Consider the following 19,635-nt stretch of genomic DNA (forward strand, 5'->3'; position numbering starts at 1 on the left):
AATTTGGTGTTTTTAATTTTACTTTTCTGTATTTTCTAAAATTCTTGAAAGCATAAGATGAAACTCTTCATTTACAAGTGAATACATAAAGGAAGAGAGAAAACATGCCCAATTGCATCTACCAATACACACATGTTTTTAAAACTCCATTAGAAGTATCTTCAGCTCTGAAACTAAAAAGATGTAATATGTTATTTTAATTTTCATTTACAAATGTGCATTAATTATTATAAATCTTTGTGATGACCTTAAGCATAACATCATCTGTGGAGCCACATGTATATGACATATTACTACCACCTGATGGCAGCATATCTAAACTGCAAGAAAGCTTATAAACAGCAACGCTATTTTGAAGCTGAATCCCTTCACCTCAAACAGTTATGCATTTGCTTCTTAATAGTATAAAGAAACATCTGTTACCAAAAAAGTTGCTACTGTTTTGCAAATATCACTGTTGTTCATTATCAACATGTGATAGAAACATGTAGGCTTTGGAAACCAAGCTCTGATCATTAAAATCGATATCATATGAAATTCTCTTCTTCAAAATGTACAAGGTATTGCTTGCATATAAAACATAAACTGTAAAATTCTAAGGAAAGCTTTTCAGGAGACTTCTGAGCATGAGTGAATTCAAACCGAACTACTCTGAAACAAATACATTCTGAGAATCAAAAGCCTTTTCATGAAAACAAAGAACTTACAAGAAAAACAATAGCTCCTTAGACCACAGGCCATTCAGTTTTCTGATGAGACAGGCTTATTCAGGAATACCAGTTCCAAGTCTGGCACAAGATTGCCATATATTTTCTACATTTACGTATGCACCTCTGTGAACTGAGAAACACAATGCCCGAAGCTCACACCTTGACTCCAGGGACTGGTTATCAAAGGTTTTTTATGATAGCATCCTCCTGTGTCTCATTCAGTGAAACCTAATAGATTGCAGCAATGTGAACTAGACAGGCTCGGCCGCTAGTCTACCTAAATCTATTTCAATCAAGATTCAGCTTTTAGGCTAATCTCTAGCATCTGAATCTGGGTAGAGACCAATAACTACAACTTTATAAATAGAGTAAAACCTTCAGAGAGCTAGATTTCAGCAATTTGTTCAAACACTGATAAAGGGATTGAGCAGTTGCATTTCAGAGGACCCTCCCTCACTGATAAAACTGAAGACAGTTTGAGCTGGCTTTTAAAATCATTTGCCACAAATTTTAAGGTGACAGAATTCATCTCTACCTCATTTTGTTTTTAGTTGGCTGTATATCATATCTGTACCTGATTTTGTTTTTAGTTAGCTGTATAAAGTGTCATTCTGCCATTAACCACTGTCTGTACATCTTGCTGAAATCTTGATATTTATCACCTAATTATTATACAAATGAGTATTTTCAAAATTTAGGATGAATGTCAGTTTGTAATGTAACTTGGCAATTTTTTTCTTCTTGAATGTCAAAAATAATTTTAAATTCATTTTCAACATCTAAAAGGTAACATTATTTTTCATATATGTGCAGTAATATTGCTGATAGAGATGGTAATCTTGTGTGGGATGAGGTCTATATATCGATAGACTTAAATGATGCAAGATCTTCATCTAGTTTTTCAGAAATAACATGAAACTTGTCTTCATTTTGGTTTAAGCTGGTTTTAGAAAAGGCAGAGGAACCAGAGATCAAATTGCCAACATCTGCTGGATCATCAAAAAAGCAAGAGAGTTCCAGAAAAACATCTATTTCTGCTTTATTGACTATGACAAAGCCTTGACTGTGTGGATCACCACAAACTGTGGAAAATTCTAAAAGATATGGGAATACCAGACCACCTGACCTGCCTCTTGAGAAATTTGTATGCAGGTCAGAAAGCAACAGTTAGAACTGGACATGGAACAACAGACTGGTTCCAAATAGGAAAAGGAGTACGTCAAGGCTGTATACTGTAACCCTGCTTATTTAACTTACATGCAGAATACATCATGAGAAACACTGGGCTGGATGAAGCACAAGCTGGAATCAAGATTGCCAGGAGAAGTATCAATAACCTCAGATATGCAGATGACACTACCTTATGGTAGAAAGTGAAGAAGAACTAAAAAGCCTCTTGATGAAAGTGAAAGAGGAGAGTGAAAAAGTTGGCTTAAAGCTCAACATTCAGAAAACGAAGATCATGGCATCTGGTCCCATCACGTCATGGCAAATAGATGGGGAAACAGTGGCTGACTTTGTTTTTTTAGGCTCCAAAATTACTGCAGATGGTGACTGCAGCCATGAAATTAAAAGCCACTTACTCCTTGGAAGGAAAGTTATGACCAACCTAGATAGCATATTAAAAGGCAGAGACATTATTTTGTCAACAAAGGTCCGTCTAGTCAAGGCTATGGTTTTTCCAGTAGTCATGTATGAATGTGACTATAAAGGAAGCTGAGCACTGAAGAATTGATGCTTTTGAACTGTGGTGTTGGAGAAGACTCTTGAGGGTCCCTTGGACTGCAAGGAGATCCAACCAGTTCAGTTCAGTCTAAAGGAGATCAGTCCTGAGTGTTTACTGGAAGGACTGAAGCTGAAGCTGAAGCTCCAATACTTTGGCCACCTGATGCAAAGAGCTGACTCATTGGAAAAGAACCTGATGCTGGGAAAGATTGAAGGCAGGAGGAGAAGGGGACGACAGAGGATGAGATGGCTGGATGGCATCACCGACTGGATGGACATGAGTTTGAGTGAACTCCGGAGCTGGTGATAGACAGGGAGGCCTGGCGTGCTGTGGTCCATGGGGTCACGAAGAGTCAGACACGACTGAGCAACTGAACTGAACTGAGCTGAAGTTGTTTTCTGCTTCAGTTCAGTTCAGTCCCTCTGTCGAATCCGACTCTTTGCGACCCCATGAATTGCACCACGCCAGGCCTCCCTGTCCATCACCAACTCCCGGAGTTCACTCAAACTCATGTCCATCGAATCAGTGATGCCATCCAGCCATCTCATCCTCTGTCGTCCCCTTCTCCTCCTGCCCCCAATCCCTCCCAGCATCAAAGTCTTCTCCAATGAGTCAACTCTTTGCATGAGGTGGCCAAAGTACTGGAGTTTCAGTTTTAGCATCATTCCTTCCAAAGAAATCCCAGGGCTGATCTCCTTTAGACTGAACTGGTTGGATCTCCTTGCAGTCCAAGGGACCCTCAAGAGTCTTCTCCAACACCACAGTTCAAAAGCATCAATTCTTCGGTGCTCGGCTTTCTTCACAGTCCAACTCTCACATCCATACATGACCACTGGAAAAACCACAGCCTTGACTACACAGACCTTTGTTGGTAAAGTAATGTCTCTGCTTTTGAATATGCTATCTAGGTTGGTCATAACTTTCCTTCCAAGGAGTAAGCGTCTTTTAATTTCATGGCTGCAGTCACCATCTGCAGTGATTTTGGAGCCCCCAAAAATAGTCTAATACTGTTTCCACTTTTTCCCCATCTATTTCCCATGAAGTAATGGGACCAGATGCCATGATTTTCGTTTTCTGAATGTTGAGTTTTAAGCCAACTTTTTCACTCTCCTCTTTCACTTTCATCAAGAGGCTTTTTAGTTCCTCTTCACTTTCTGCCATAAGGGTGTTTTCATCTGCATAGCTGAGGTTTTTGATATTTCTACCAGCAATCTTGATTCCAGCTTGTGCTTCATCCAGCCCAGTGTTTCTCATGATGTACTCTGCATGTAAGTTAAATAAGCACAGTGACAATATACAGCCTTGACATACCCCTGTTCCTATTTGGAACCAGTCTGTTGTTCCATGTCCGGTTCTAACTGTTGCTTCCTGACCTGCATATAGGTTTCTCAAGAGGCAGGTCAGGTGGTCTGGTATTCCCATCTCTTTCAGAATTTTCCACAGTTTATGGTGATCCACATAGTCAAAGTCTTTGTCATAGTCAATAAAGCAGAAATAGATGTTTTTCTGGAACTCTCTTCCTTTTTGCATGATCCAGCGGATGTTGGCAATTTGATCTCTGGTTCCTCTGACTTTTCTAAAACCAGCTTTAAGTTGTTTCTAATTGTCTTTAGAAACAAGGTCAGTTGTGAAATTATAACCAAGGTAATTCAGCAAATAGAAATCCAATTAACACATTTATTGACCAAAAATGTCAGAAGTCTAATGTTGATGTAGAATGTCTGCCCTAAATAGTTTAAATTCCCAAATGTACACCATTAGCTGGTTTAGCAAGGACTTTCTAAAAGCATATTCCTAACTTTATTTGTAATATTAAAACCACTGAAAATATCCTAAATGTCCACCAGTAGAGAGAATGGTTAAATAATTACATTTATCCCATGAAACACAGTCATGAAAATGAACTAGAAATACATGGATTAATTTGATAATGATAATACATTATCAACAGGGACGAATCTAACAAAAGTAATGTTTATGGAAAAAAAGGTACAAATGAATACAAACCATGTAATAGCTTGAAAGCAAGCCATATGATCAAAACACAGTATTCAGGATCATAATCATACATAGTAAAAGTATACAGAATGTGCTAGAAAACAGAGCACAATCTATCAAAATGTTGAATCACTGTGTGGTACACCTGAAACAAATATAGAATTTTAAATCAACTCTACTTTAATACTAAATACATACTTACATACATACATTTTAAAGGAAAAAAGAAATGTGCTGGAATGATCAATATCACCAAATGCAGGGTGGGGATGGGAGTGGGGTGAGACTGGGGAGATGCACATAGTGAGTTTCAGCTGCAGAGGTAACGTTTTATTCCTTATACTACATCATGAGCATGTGAATGTTTATCACAGTATTCTCTATGCCTCTTCATATGTCTCAACACTTCCTAATAAATCTGAACCCCAAAGTGCTTTAATTATAATGACTCTGAATTATCCAAGTTAATGATGTGTGCAAGCGGATGCATTACTGAGCGGCTGTGTGTAAATCAATTTATAAACCATTTCTAAGATGCAACATACAGCATGCTTTTTTTAAAGGATATAATTTTCTCATTCAACATTCAATCCTAGGTTCCTTGAGTGGGAAAATTACTTGTTGAATGAAAGCATATCCGATAAACATTAACTGAATCCTGAATATGCGGCAGGTACTGTGATATACGCTAAGGACCTAAACATGAATAAGACATGGTCCCATCCCTAAAGGAATTCTTTCTAGTGAGAGAGATAGGCCTGTAAATGAAGAACTACACTCAGTAAGACTTGATAAGAGGTGTGTGTACGAAGCGCTGAGTCGGGGGGAGTACATAGGAGGTAGTCACTCAGTGTGCCTCTGGGAGGTGCAGAAAAGGCTTCTTCCTATAGAAAAGGAGATTATACACGAGGATATTGATGCTCTAAGAAAACTAACCAGATCACTGTGCTTAGAAGTCCCTGATACCTGACCCCAGAGAATTCAGTGCTGGTCATCTAATCTCATGGCTGGGTCACTTTAAAACTCTATTTATTTGGACAATAAAAAAACATGAAGTTATTTTATTTATTTATTTTTTTTGGTCACAACCATGTTTACACATGTAGGTATGTATGTATGTATATATGCACTATTTTACTCCAAAAGGATAAAGATGTTCTGTAATAGACATCACTAAACAACAACTGCACAAGAGCTGATTAACACTGCGGGTGGTGTCCCTGGTGAGGACAGGGAGAGGAACTGAGGAAAAGAGAATAATTATAATCGTGGTGCTTAAGCTTACTGTAAAAACTCTTTCAGGATTTAAAACTCATAGTCTTTATTATTCAGTCACACAAAAAAGTTCAAAGGGGAAAAAAAAATGTGTTCTACCAGTAAAAATTATTAGAACTTCTTCAATGTAAAGGTTTTAGAGGACATAAAGGTGTGCTTTCATAGAAGGGTGAGAATTTTTATTTTTTAGAGCAGGGTAGAGGTGCCATAGCAGAGATTCAAGACTGCATCTATAATATGGAAAATGGAAACATTAAAAAGCTTTTTTAAGCTTTTACATGTTTGTTGCTCTTGTTTATACTTTTTACCAACATAAGTTCAGTCTAAGGAAAAGGTTTTTTCAATACTCTGATATATTTAAAAACACCAAGAACTAGTTGTGAAATAAATAAGAGTTTTCTGGCTTTTAGATAAACCTAGCTCATCTAAGGAGATTAATAAAATTCCTCATAATTAACAGGTAATTAATAGGGAAGAGACTGATAAACCATAAGTCAGCCATGAAATGAAAACTTACTTTCCTGAGACAAAGATGTTTTTCAAACGTATTTCTTAAAAGGCTGTGAAAAGAATTTATAAGACGACTATTTCAATGAAATGTAGCAAATTTATATATTTTTGCTAAACTATTTTCTGTTTCAGTTATTTCAATAGTTTTAACTGTACTCTCAGGGAAAAAAACATCCTTGACCCCAAATCCTATTAACAACACTCTCCTTAAATCTTCTCAAATGAATCTTCCCCTTTCCATTCCTATTGTGAAAGAAGGGGCTCAGGATCTTATCATCTCTCATCTGAACTATACAAATAGCCTCCCAAGAGTCCCATCTATTGTCAATCCACCTTTTGTTCGGAGTTATTCTCACCAGTCCTCACCACAAACGTTTATAGAGGCTTTAGAATGTCCAGATTGCTTCAGGAAAGTTCAGACCAGTGTAGGGCAAGCGCCCATCTAAAAAATCTAAAGCACTTCCAAAAGAGTCAACCAATTGTGAAATAACCCCCAACTTCCATTCAATGGTGGGGTAGTCCTGACATTGCTGGAGTGAGCCTGGCATCATATACCAAGGTACAGTTTCATTCTTAAAATTACATATGACTTGGGATCCCTTTCCATAATGTAGATATGAGCTCCATGGAAGTGGCACAGGGCTCTGTTAACAATATAAAGAACATTTCCCAGAAATGTTGTACAGCGATATTAGGACATGGCAGTTTAACATCCATGACAAGCAAGAGTAAGTTAATGTGCTATCTTTTTTATCTATGGAGGCTTCCCAGCTTTCATATTTTAGCATAGTTACTAAAGTCAGAATGTGACTTATCCCCAGTGAAACCACACAAACTGAAAACCGGAGAAAAAGTGAGAAATTTGCACCAGCATTTACTTTGGGACGATTCCCTTGGTTCTCTTCCTGAGAAAGAGAAAAAAGAGAAGGAGAACATATATAATAATGAAAATCAGACTATATCAGGAACACATCTAGTCTACATCTTTATCTTCATTGCCCAGATACATGCAATCACTAAGCCAGACAGATTTGACTGCAAGTTACAAACTGAGGGTTTAATTAATACGTATGGCCACACTGTGAGGAGGCGGGACATACAGTATACCGTTTCATACACTGCTCATAGGAGAGAAGACAGCGGAAGGCCTGCTGAGGAACAATCTTATCACAGCTAATTATACAAGCCATCACATAACCTTTCCTAAGGAAGGAAGGACACATGTATGCATGTGTGTGTGCGGTAACAGCAGAAAGACTACAAATAATGTAAATGCTCATCAAGAGGGAATTGACTTAGTATACGGAGAAAGTTTTAAAAATACATTAAAAAAAAATCTAAGTAAAGTACACACACAAATCCCATCTGTGTAAAAAGGAGAATATATTTTTGGGTGCACACAACTATATATAAAGAACATTTCTGGATAGTTCTATAATAATTCATTAGTGTAAGTTACCTCTGAGGAACAAGATGAGGAGGGTCAAAGGAGTTAGAAAACTTCCTCATCTCTACCCTTCCATACTCACCTTTTCCTTGGATTTGCCTTTCTCTACTGTCTGCAATTCTTCCTGAGTATGTATCATTTCATAATGTAAACTACTTACCGGAAGAGAAAACTAGCACTTGATGATAGCTTCTTGTATCCCATTTCACTCATCTAATGTCACACTAGCTAAAGCAGACCCAGTAGATGTCTAAGCTCTAGCCTACTTTGTCCCAGGACTTTTTTAGGCAATGAGAATACAGTGCCAAACAGTTAGCCTTTAAAGCAAAAATAAAGGAGAAAACAAGACCAGCTTTCAGGCTCCCCAACTCAACTTCTTTCCAAGTCCCATAAGATGATATTCTTAGTCATAATTCTAGAACAAAGACTGTGATTAGCAAAAGCTGCAGCATTAGTGATCCTTTTAAGACAAGGTGTTTACTTTGCTAAATCCTTGACGAGGCCCTTTCCCAGGGAAAGCTGTTGGGGTTGAGTTAGCTCTCGAGGCATTAGTCATTGGCAGGAAAGACGGGCCAGCCACACAAGCTACATTTCCTTACCAGGGCCCAGTCTCCTTCTAGCTTTTCCTTCCCTGTGCTCATCCTCATAGCTGAGCTGGCTTCACCAGGCACCTCTGGTTGGCATCTCAGGGCTGGGGATTACTTCCCTGTTGACCATTAACTCTGACCCTCCCTGCGGAATAGTGGCCTACTATTGCTGGCTCAATCTCCTTATCAGGTCTGCATTTTTAGTACAATTATTATTTACACCTTTGCTATTAAAACAGCTTATAGACAGGAAGACACTTACTTCCTTTTCCTTATTTCCCATGGAAAGATAATACAATAATATTTCTTATTGGAATATCCTAAATGGTGATTATTGTCTTAGGCCTGTTTGGCCAAAAGTAAGTAAAGCTAACTCACCTAAAAATAAAGATTATACTTTTAAAACCCTTTGAACACCTAAAATGTATGTATTACCTGCAAGAATCTCTTAATGATCATCTGACAGAGCTAATGATCCCACATTTTACGCTACTTATCTCAGTCTCCTGAAGCAGAGGTCTACTGAAAGCTTTGAGGGCATATAATACAGGACTCTGGAGAAAGAAGTTGGAACATCCTAGACTTCAAATAATGGAGCTAATTGTGACAGATCATGATGAGAAGAAAATGGTCTAATATGCCACCTTGAAACAGAGAGCATGGTTAAATTTATAGAAACCATCTATCCAGTATTCTGCCACAATATAAAGTTAACGCCCTCCCCTACCACTCTGACCCTACCTCTCCTGGATCAAGACCAGTGATATTATCCACGGGAGTACTTCTTGTTCTTTCTTAGATTTAAAAAAAAAAAAAAAAAAAAAAGGGTGGGGGAGTAATCCTGCACAGTGCCAGCAAAACTTACATCCTGAGGTACACATAAATACTGTCTATAGTTAAGAAACAGAAAGGCAAAAGAAACTCTTAATGATATACCAACTGAACATTAAGAGGAGAAAAATCATTCATGATGTATTGTAAGCCCAAGAAAACTTCTATGCCTCAATATTGCATTAAGCTAATACTAAGTTCTGTTCAGCTCAAAACTGATTTTAGTGCTACGTGTGGTTTTTAGTTACCGGGGTGAGTCTGTGGACACAGCATTCACAGTATCCCTCTTTGGCAGGTTATTTACCTTCCTGCTACCAACGCTGATATGTGTTAGAAGTAAGTGATTCAGCGTCACTGACTTCCACTGTCAGACCTAAGAGTCACCTAGCTCTGACTCAAATGCAAATGAGGATGTAAAAGTGAAAATGGTCTGGGAGAATGACAGCCTCTCTTGAAGGGCAGGTGAAGGTTCAGTGACCTCTGGGCATTCTAGTCCATTCTGGTGAATCACTGCTTTGGGAAGCAAAAGATCCTGGGGCTCATAAAACCTGATGATATTAAGAGGAGGGAAGGAATTCACACTTAGAATTCAGGGTCACTGCTAGAAACACAACTTTAAAAATTCAAGGGTAAGGAAAAATACCATATTTAAAAATGAATTACTAATGTTTTCTTCTTTAAAAGTATTGGGAAAAGCCATATCATATGGATGTTCATTACTTATTCAGTGTACACCATTGAGAGATAAATAGAACTGTTAGAATACAAAAATGCCAAGGGTAATTCAACTACTGCAGTGTAAGTGTGGCATAACTGATTCGTCATGACATACAATTTTCTAAAAGCTATTCTGTTAGGAGGCAATAAATGAGTGCATAAATGATTTACACTCTTCTGAAACATGGTTATTATTCAGTATTTTATTTTTAAAAAATATATACACCCTATACTATTATGTTTATTCTCTAGAGTATAATAAAAACATAATTGAATTTGATGAAAAATAGACTTGATTCTAAATGTAGCACACAGCACATACAGCTCTCCCTTATTTTATCCCCCATGAAGATCAATGGTCACTTGAGGTGGTTTTGCTCTAGGTTTGTTTTAATATATGGGCAATAAAATATTTTTAATTTAAAAATTATATCCTTATACTCCATGTCATATTTTCTTTTTAATACTAACATCTGAATTTTGACCTAAATAACTATTTATGATGGCAAAGTACAATATTTTAATCATTGTTTCACTTCTCAATATGATTTCTTATTGACCAGGTAGGACAGGAAATAACTGTAGATGGTTTAGCAAATAAAAAATGAAACCGTCTATGACAAAAGCATCAGAGCTCAGTGACTTGGTTTTGTTTCTAATCTCTTATTTTATCTCTTTTTTTTTTTTTGGCTATACATGCTCTGCCACAGGTGGGATCTTGGTTCCCTGACCAGGGATGGAACCCATGCCTCCTGAGGTGGAAGTGTAGTTTTAACCACTGGACCACCAGGGAAATCGCTCAGCGATTTGTTCTAATGGAGCTTCAAGGCCATTATGAAGAAAGAAAGTCACCTTTTAGAAAATATTTAAATTTTGCTTTAATATAATCATCTCTCTCTATATATGTATAACTGAATCACTTTGCCATACACCTGAAACTATCACAATGTTGTAAATCAACTGTACTTCAATTAAAAAAATTTTCTTAGCATCAGTTGGTGAAAAAAAAATTCTCTAGAATAAGGATAAGTGACTTGTTAATCTATTTAAGCTCATACTCATTTCATTGATAAATTCCTTTGGGTGAGAAACTGTGTCATGCAATATAGACATATATAATATTGAATATATAAATTAAATAAATACATAATTATACTGAAGTTTAACATAGTGATTTTATATTCACATATATAATATAAATTGTAATACACATTCTCTGGAGGAGCCTGGTAGGCTGCAGTCCATGGGGTCGCTAAGAGTCGGACACGACTGGGCAACTTCACTTTCACTTTGCACTTTCATGCATTGGAGGAGGAAATGGCAACCCACTCCAGTGTTCTTGCCTGGAGAATCCCAGGGATGGGGGAGCCTGGTGGGCTGCCATCTATGGGGTCGCACAGAGTCGGACACGACTGAAGCAACTTAGCAGCAGCAGCAGCATAATGTGATTAGGTCACGTATACATGCTTTTTTAAAAATGATATATTATGCTATTTTTTAAAAAGATATATACATATTTATATGGGTATGTATGTATATACATATAAATTAATGGTAGTTACAAATTAAAAATAAGAAGCTTAATTCTCCCTATTGAAAATAAGGGAAAAGGTTTCCCTCTCCTTCTTTTTCTTATTTACCTTAGAAACTGCAAATGAAGTACTTTTTAATCTGTCTGAAATGTATCCCTTAGAAGACTAGATAGATCTTTTGTCAGCTTTCTCAGCCAGGACTGTCTTTCTCAAAAAACTGGAAGCCATCCTTTCAAAACACAAACACCAAGGGAGATGACTACCTCCCTGTGCCTGTGAAAAGGAGCAGCCTAATGTCAGTGGGTGCCTTGATTCAATTTGCAAAACTGCTTCTTATCATAAAGGCATGAGAAGTTTGCTTCTCCTCAGGACGATGCCAACTAGCTTACACAGGTGCTTTTTACTCATTCACCATGAGTGAAGTTAGGATGAACCGCGTGTGACGAACTGTGCTGTCAATTCTATTTGAAGGCTGGTTATGAAACAGGAAGGAAGGAGGCAGGGCACAACCATTAAAGAATGATATAACCATTAAGAAAAACAGGGGACCACAAAAACCTGCTAGAAACTGCTAGGCCCAAGATGGTGGAAGATTCACCTTCAGTAGACCTTGAGCCTCATTATGTGTTTATTGTAATTTACAAGCATACACTGAAAGATACACCCACGGGCACCATGACAGTTCCGAGGTGACCGCAGAGACCAAAAAGTGGGTGGTGGCCCGATCCTTGGAAATATCTGCCCCTTCCCCAAAATACTTGTAATAATCCTCCCACTCATTAGCCTATGAAATTACCCAGCCCATAAAAAGGGCTGCTTACGCCTTCTGAGAGACCCCACGCTGCCTAGGGAGGGTCTATCTCTCTCAATAAACCTGTTTTCACTTTGCTACGGCTCACGCTTGAATTCTTTCCTACACGAAGCCAAGGATCCTCCCTTGGTGGGCTGTCCCAAGGACTTGGAACTCTCTGGGGATTGGGGACATGACCATCCTCCTGCACCCCATTTTTTCCTACAACAGATATTGTTTCTCCTGAAAATATGTATTACATGTAATGGGTGTACCTGCTGCTGCTGCTACTAAGTCGCTTCAGTCGTGTCTGACTCTGTGCAACCCCATAGACGGCAGCCCACCAGGCTCCCCCGTCCCTGGGATTCTCCAGGCAAGAACACTGGAGTGGGTTGCCATTTCCTTCTTCAATGCATGAACGTGGAAAGTGAAATTGAAGTCGCTCAGTCGTGTCCAACTCTTCGCGACCCCATGGACTGTAGCCTACCAGGCTCCTCCATCTTAGTTCCCAGATCAGCCTGGATTTTCCAGGCAAGAGTACTGGAGTGGGGTGCCATTGCCTTCTCCAAATGGGTGTACCTACTAGACTATATAAAGGGCTGTGATTCCTTTCTGCTTTTGCAGTCTCAGCAGATCGCCTGAGATGTTTCTGACATTTTGATTTAAAGCCTGTTGAATAACAGAAGAGTTTTCCTTCTCTTCAGCCTTTGTGGAGAGGATTCCCAGAATGGGAGAAGATTTTAATTTTAATTCCTCAGCAATATGATACTTTTTTGCTTTTTATAAAAGAATTTTTGGAGTATAGGCTATCTTTTGAATTTAAGTTATTTATGCCCATTGTTATGGTGAAAAGTAAACTGTATTCTCATATTAAACATGAGGAAAAAACTGCAGGAAAATTTCACTTGCTTGGTTCAGTTTCTTTGACAGTGTATAACTATACATTAAATTTTTAAAAAGGAAACACTATTCATCATTTGATAACAGACATTTTTACTGTGGTTTGCCTATCTGTAACCTGCACTGATAGGGACAGAGCAGGATAGTTACTCTGGTAGTGGTGGAAGTCCCAGGAGGGGATGACAGATAGAGAGGAAAACCAAGGGGACTTTGGGAAATCACTGCAGGTTAACGATTGCTTAAGAAACCTATCAGAATGTTGTACATGAAGCAGGCTTGCTTAACTATAAAACAATAAATAAAAGCACAAGATATGCCCCAGGTCATTAAGTGAAAGAAACAAAAAAGGAGGCCTGCATTCTGCTGGTTGAGTTCAGCAAGATAGAAGATACTTAGGACCAAGGGCAAGAACTTAAAGGAAGGACAACATTCCAAAGTAGGAGACTCTCATGATACAGAAACCTGAGATGATGCAACATATTTTAGGATATGTTACCATCCTTCCGTTGGTTTAACTAATTGCTATGACAGTTAGTTTGACCTCATAGGGTTGAACATTCTCCCGCCTGATACAAAGGTGATGTAAGTCTGATGTTTACTAGAAGAACAAGGGAAAAGGCAGCCTTCTCCCCTCCCCTACTTTTCTTTGATTATACAAATGTAGCCCATTTAATCCTCAGGGCAGAGCCCCCTTGCCGGCCCGCTTGCATCTCTCACAAGTGTCCTATATTAATAAGCCTGCTTTCTTGCCTATCACTTTGCCTCTCACTGAATTCCTTCTGCCCTGAAACAAGTCCAGACACTAGGTGAGTGATTCTAATTAAAAGACCATGAGTTCAAGTCTGAATCTGAGTTACATGGTTTCAACATAAGGTGAATTATTAGAATCTTTGGCCAAAAGGATTGCAGTGAATGAACTGACCTTAGGGTCCACAAACACATATGAAGACAAAGTCCTTTCTATCAGAGAATATGTATTAGTGGAAATCTGCTTAGCTGTTCCTGCTTCCCCCAGTGTTTATTTATTTAAGTAATTCATTTATTTTTGGCTGTGCTGGGTCTTTGATGCAGAGCACGGGGCTCTCTGTTGCTGCACACGGGCTTTCTCTAGTTGCAGTAAGTGGAAGCTACTCTCTAGTTGAAGTACATGGGCTTCTCGTTGTGGTGACTTCTCTTGGGGAGCACTGGCTCTAGAATACACAGGCTTTAGTAGCTGCAGCTCACAGGCTCTAGAGTATACTGGCTCAGTACTTGTGGTGCACTGGCCTCCCTGCAGCAAGGCATGTGGGGTCTTAGTTCCCAGATCAGTGATTGAACCTGTGTCCCCTGCATTGGCAGGCAGGTTGCTAACCAATGGACCACCAGGGAAGTCCCTCCTCCAGTGTTCAGTAACACTAATTTTGGAGTAGGTGATAAAGACTAACCTCACATAGATGGACTGCCTAGCCTCCCAATTAAGTGAGGAGACTTAATACGACAAACATTACATAAAAATAATTTAATGTTCTGCTTTCAGCAGTTCAAGAAATCCATGACCCTACACTACTATGTTTTGAATATCTAATTTCAAAATTTTAATTTCCATGCTTATCCATCAAATGATAATGTTTAAACATATTAATGAAAATGCAGGCCATCCATACTGGCAAGCCCTAAGAAATCATGAACAGCATTGCTGTTGTTCAGTCGCTAAGTCGTGTCTGAATTTTTGGGACCCCATGGACTGCAGCACTCCAGGCTTTCCTGTCCTTCACCATCTCCCAGAGTTGGCTCAGATTCACACACCCACACATGACTACTGGAAAAACCATAGCTATGACTATATGGACCTGAGAGTCCCTTGGACTGCAAGGAAATCCAACCAGTCCATCCTAAAGGAAATCAGTTCTGAATATTCACTGGAAGGACTGATGCTGAAGCTGAAACTCCGATACTTTGGCCAACTGATGCGAAGAACTGATTCATTTGAAAAGACCCTGATGCTGGGAAAGATTGAAGGCAGGAGGAGAAGGGGATGATAGAGGATGAGATGGTTGGATGGCATCACTGACACGATGGACATGAGTTGAGTAAGCTCTGGGAGTTGGTGATGGACAGGGAGGCCTGGCGTGCTGCAGTCCATGGGGTCGCAAAGAGTCGGACACAACTGAGCAACTGAAAGAACAGAACTGAGGGGAGCAAAACTTGCCACCCTAAAATATGCCTCTTTGGCATATTAAATTATACCAAGCTGTCTGTTTTCTAAGAAACACATAAAGTAAATAATCTGAAAACCAAGTAGGAGTTACCCTTTCGTTAGAAACATTCACATTCATAAGGAAAAAATCTCCATTTGTAAAGGTATCTCCTTCACTGTACCAGGCAGAGGATAACCAAATCTCCTATCAGTGGAGAAGGCACTGACTTAAGCCTGCACAACAACCTCACCCTTGTTCATGACGCTTTTCCTGGTAACTTTCCATGCTTGATTCTCCCCACCCTCAACAACCTCTTTCATCTTTAGCTGAGAATAGTATTTAAGATGAGGACTTTGGCCACTTTGGCCATCTACTCAGTTTTTCTGAGTCTCTCTCATGAATACAGGCTATTTTACACTTTTGTTTGAGTTTTTCCTGTTCATTTGTCTCACTTCAATTTAATTATTAGACTATGCAAAGAACCTAGAAGGGTAGAGGAAAATGTCTTCCTCCCCAACAACAGTAGTTCAACAAACTTTATCTATTTGAAGGCAGTGCCTGTATTTTTAGCCTTTTTTTTAGCCTTGTTTAAAGTAGTAATCAGATAAGAAAAATCATCTTATATCCTAGAGGGAAGGGTCTAATTAATTTTTTGAGGAAAGTTAATGATAATTAAAACCTAAAATTTTCTTAAGAGCAGGAAACACTAAACGTAGACTAGATAATAAAAGTTCTTGCAAATGAAACATGAAATCAACTTGTTTTAAAATTAACAATATTTACCTTCTAGCATTTTGTTCTATCTTTTCATCAATGTCACTGAAGATCTGCTTAAACTCCAAGTCTCCAGGAAATGAATTTAACAAACAATGTAGGTCAAAAGAATTGTGGGGATATTCATCTCCCCAATCCATCCTGAGGAATAAGAATAAAAAATGTCAGTTTCCCCAAAATGAAAGAAAAAAAAAAACCCTCAAGTTGTGATACCAACCCAAAAATTTTAATTCTGATTTATAGGCAAGATATAGCAGTAGAAGAAGTAGGATTATTATTAATCTAGGTAGACTGTTTTGTTATTTAAATTTCATGAGGTGTGACCCAATTTTCACACCTCTAAGGTTTGAAAACGGAAAAGAAACAGAGGCTGCCTGAGCATCCGCTTCTCATTGTATCCTAGAGCTGCAGAGTATCCTGTGAAGCCTCAGAGACCACTGTAAGCAAGGGTAGATGCTTCGAAAATTTAATTATTAATAAATGCAAGTAATTTCTTCTCATACAATGAAACAGCTAAAGATTTCTTATCGGTTCTTATCCTGCACTTCAGAGAAGTAGTTTTGGAATAAAGCTTTTATTTTTCTTCAGAGAATTTAAGAGAAAAACAGTTAACAAAAACATTTCAATATAAAAGTCCATAGCATCACAAGACTTATCATTTGAAACTCAATTAATTCCCAATACAGAATAACCATGGATATACCATTTTAAAATATCAAAAATCCTCATACACTTGGATTCTCCTATCTTAAAATATTTTGCAGTAAAAGGTTTAATTTTTATTTGAAAACAAATTACATTATAGGTATATAATATGCCATAATTAACATCAATTTGAAATCAGGCAAAAAAAAAAAAAATCTCCAAAACTCTAAGCTAAGTGGTAGATAATGCTATGTCCACCAGAAGTTATGCTTTAGGACAACAAAACCTCAATATTTCCATATACCAATGAGTTTGATATCTTCCTGTCTTCCCAGTAGCTCAACTATTACCAGAATGTGTGTGCTTGTGTGTCCAGTCACTCAGTCATCTCCAACTCTTTGTGACCCCGTGGACTATATTCCACCAAGCTCCTCTGTCCATGGAATTTTCCAGGAAAGAATACTGGAGTGGGTTGCTATCTCCTACTCCAGGGAATCTTCCCAACCCAGGATCAAACCCGCATCTCCTGGGTCTCCTGCTTTGGCAGGTGGATTCTTTACCACTGAGCCACCTGAGAAGCCCCCAACAGCCATTTTTAAATCCAACAGCCAGTATTACTAACAATGAATTCAGTTTCTATATTTGTATATTTTAAAATCTTTTTAGGTAATTCAATTTTTCAGATGATGAGTTATTCAAAAAGTGTTGCCAAGAAAAGGAAATTCCACTTTTGTAATGGAAAGACTTGAACAGCTGATTAAAGTTCTTGTACAGAACTCAGTCTTGGTAAATATTTTGTTTGTAGTCAGCTTCTCTGTAATAACACAAGTTATAAATATGCTGTTCAGAGTTGCTCCAATTTGTCAATATTGTAAAGACTCATTACTTCAGATTCCACATGAAACTAAAGAAAATATGTGATGAAGTTAGCTTAAAAATAATAGCAAACTAGTAATATAATTTGCTGTATATCTACTGTACAGATATACTATACTGTATGTCTACTACGTATAAGGGACTTTATTTACATCACCTTCCTTGCTATGCTATGCTATGCTAAGTCACTTCAGTCGTGTCTGACTCTGTGTGACCCCATAGACAGCAGCCCACCAGGCTCCCCCGTCCCTGGGATTCTCCAGGCAAGAGTACTGGAGTGGGGGGCCATTGCCTTCTCCATCACCTTCCTTAATCTCCATAATAACTCTAAAAATAGTTATTGTCCTCATTTACGGGGAGAGAACCCAAAGAGATCCATGTTACACACCTACCCAGTGTTAGTAGGAGGGTTGGAACCCAGACCTGTTTGCTTTTAAAACTTGAGATTGCTGGTCTGTTGAGAAATCAACTGGTTACTACTGCATATAAAACATTGTAGAATATAGAAATGATATTATTCAAAATGTTAAAATGGTTATCCTTAGACAACTGGATAGACTATGGTTGATTTTTATTTTCTTCTCCCTATTTAGCATTTTCCTTTGTTTTGCAATAAGTAATTATCATTTTATATATAATTAGGAAAATGGTTAAAAAAAATAAGTCTTGCTCTCAGGAGGTATCCAATCTCTTATTTTACAGTTCCTGTATGTCTTCATTTGAAATATCTCCCAATCTTAACACTTCTCTCCTGCCATTCATAATTATCATTTCTTTCAAAATCTGATTCAAACCTTACTTAATTGCTCAGTATCTCTTGACTATGACCATTTCATCAAAATTTTTGTACTGTTTTGTTGTATTTGTGCTTACAAATGCTTGTTAAAAGAAAATCTGTTGTTTTGTATGATTTCAGCATTGAATATGTATGCTCTGTCCTTCAGTGAAATCAGCTCTGGAGTAAAACTATAATGTTCTGAAACACATCAATCATTCAAATGAGGTTGGTGACCAGGATTCTGAAGGATTCCCATCTATGTGGTTTTCCCTATTTAATCTCAGTGGAAAAGTTAATCAGTATATACAAAGACTTTCTTTATAAAGGAATGACATTAGAAAGGAATGCCATCTGATAACAATGATGCGGTACCAGAATGAGGAGGGTTCAGAATGTCATACGACAGACAGACAGGTGTGATGTATGTATGCTAAGGTGTCAAGGTGATGAAGGACAAGAGAACCAAGAGTCACCTTTACAGAGGCAGTAACGCTCAAGATGCTGTGTGACTGGATAAATGAAAACTTGATGGGCAAACTATAACTAATGAGAAAATTAACCTAAATGAATAGGACCAACTTGAGAAATAAATAAAGGAGGGACAGCACAGGCAGCTGACACTCTAAGGTCTGGGTTTAGAAGTTTTCCTGTTAGGAGGGCAATGATGGCTACGGGGCTGTGATGAGAAAGAAACAAGCAATGAAGGAGTATATGAGCAAAGACACCAAACTTCCCGTTTCCTCACGTGTCGTCTGTGGGCATACACTGCGTCTGACACTGTGCAAGAAGGAGCAGAGAGATATGACTGAACAGTCTCTTCCTCTCAAGGAACAGTAATAAGATGGTAAGAAAGGGAGCCAGTAGAAAAACCCGCTGCTATATTCTAAGTAAAAGATAACTATGACCTCAACAGTAGGAAGGTCAACTATTGAGGGACCAATGTAATTTGGGAAATACTTCAGTGGTACTTCAAAAAGATAGAATTACCTTTAAAAAAAAATCTAAGGGGAAAAAGGAAAGGGTTATGAAGTTATAGATCAAGATATAGGTTTATATTCTGTTTATGTTCCTGTTTACGTTCTGTTTATGAGACTTCCCTGGTGGCTCAGACGGTAAAGCGTCTGCCCACAATGTAGGAGGCCCAGGTTCGATTCCTGGGTCAGGAAGATCCCCTGGAGAAGGAAATGACAATCCACTCCAATACTCTTGCCTGGAAAATCCCACGGACGGAAGAGCCTGGTAAACTACAGTCCATGGGGCTGCAAAGAGTCAGACACAACTGACTGAGCGAGTTCAATTTCACTTTATGTTCCTACAAATTGCCATTACGGACACAATGGTAATTTTACACAATGAATGAAG

The 19,635-nt window shown here is 38.3% G+C and overlaps 1 protein-coding gene across 3 annotated transcripts in view; it reads right to left on the reverse strand.

Annotated features, from left to right (window-relative positions):
* KIAA0825 (KIAA0825 ortholog) overlaps positions 1-19,635 on the reverse strand; it is a 441,670-nt gene that overhangs the window by 364,534 nt on the left and 57,501 nt on the right. For all 3 annotated transcript variants that reach the window (XM_055564899.1, XM_055564898.1, XM_055564900.1), the window contains exon 3: positions 15,984-16,115. In XM_055564899.1, the coding sequence (XP_055420874.1) occupies positions 15,984-16,114 (131 nt within the window). In that variant the 5' untranslated portion in view covers position 16,115. The remainder of the gene's footprint in view (positions 1-15,983; positions 16,116-19,635) is intronic.

This window comes from Bubalus kerabau, chromosome 1 (genome assembly GCF_029407905.1).
Source record: "Bubalus kerabau isolate K-KA32 ecotype Philippines breed swamp buffalo chromosome 1, PCC_UOA_SB_1v2, whole genome shotgun sequence".
Taxonomy (NCBI): domain Eukaryota; kingdom Metazoa; phylum Chordata; class Mammalia; order Artiodactyla; family Bovidae; genus Bubalus; species Bubalus kerabau.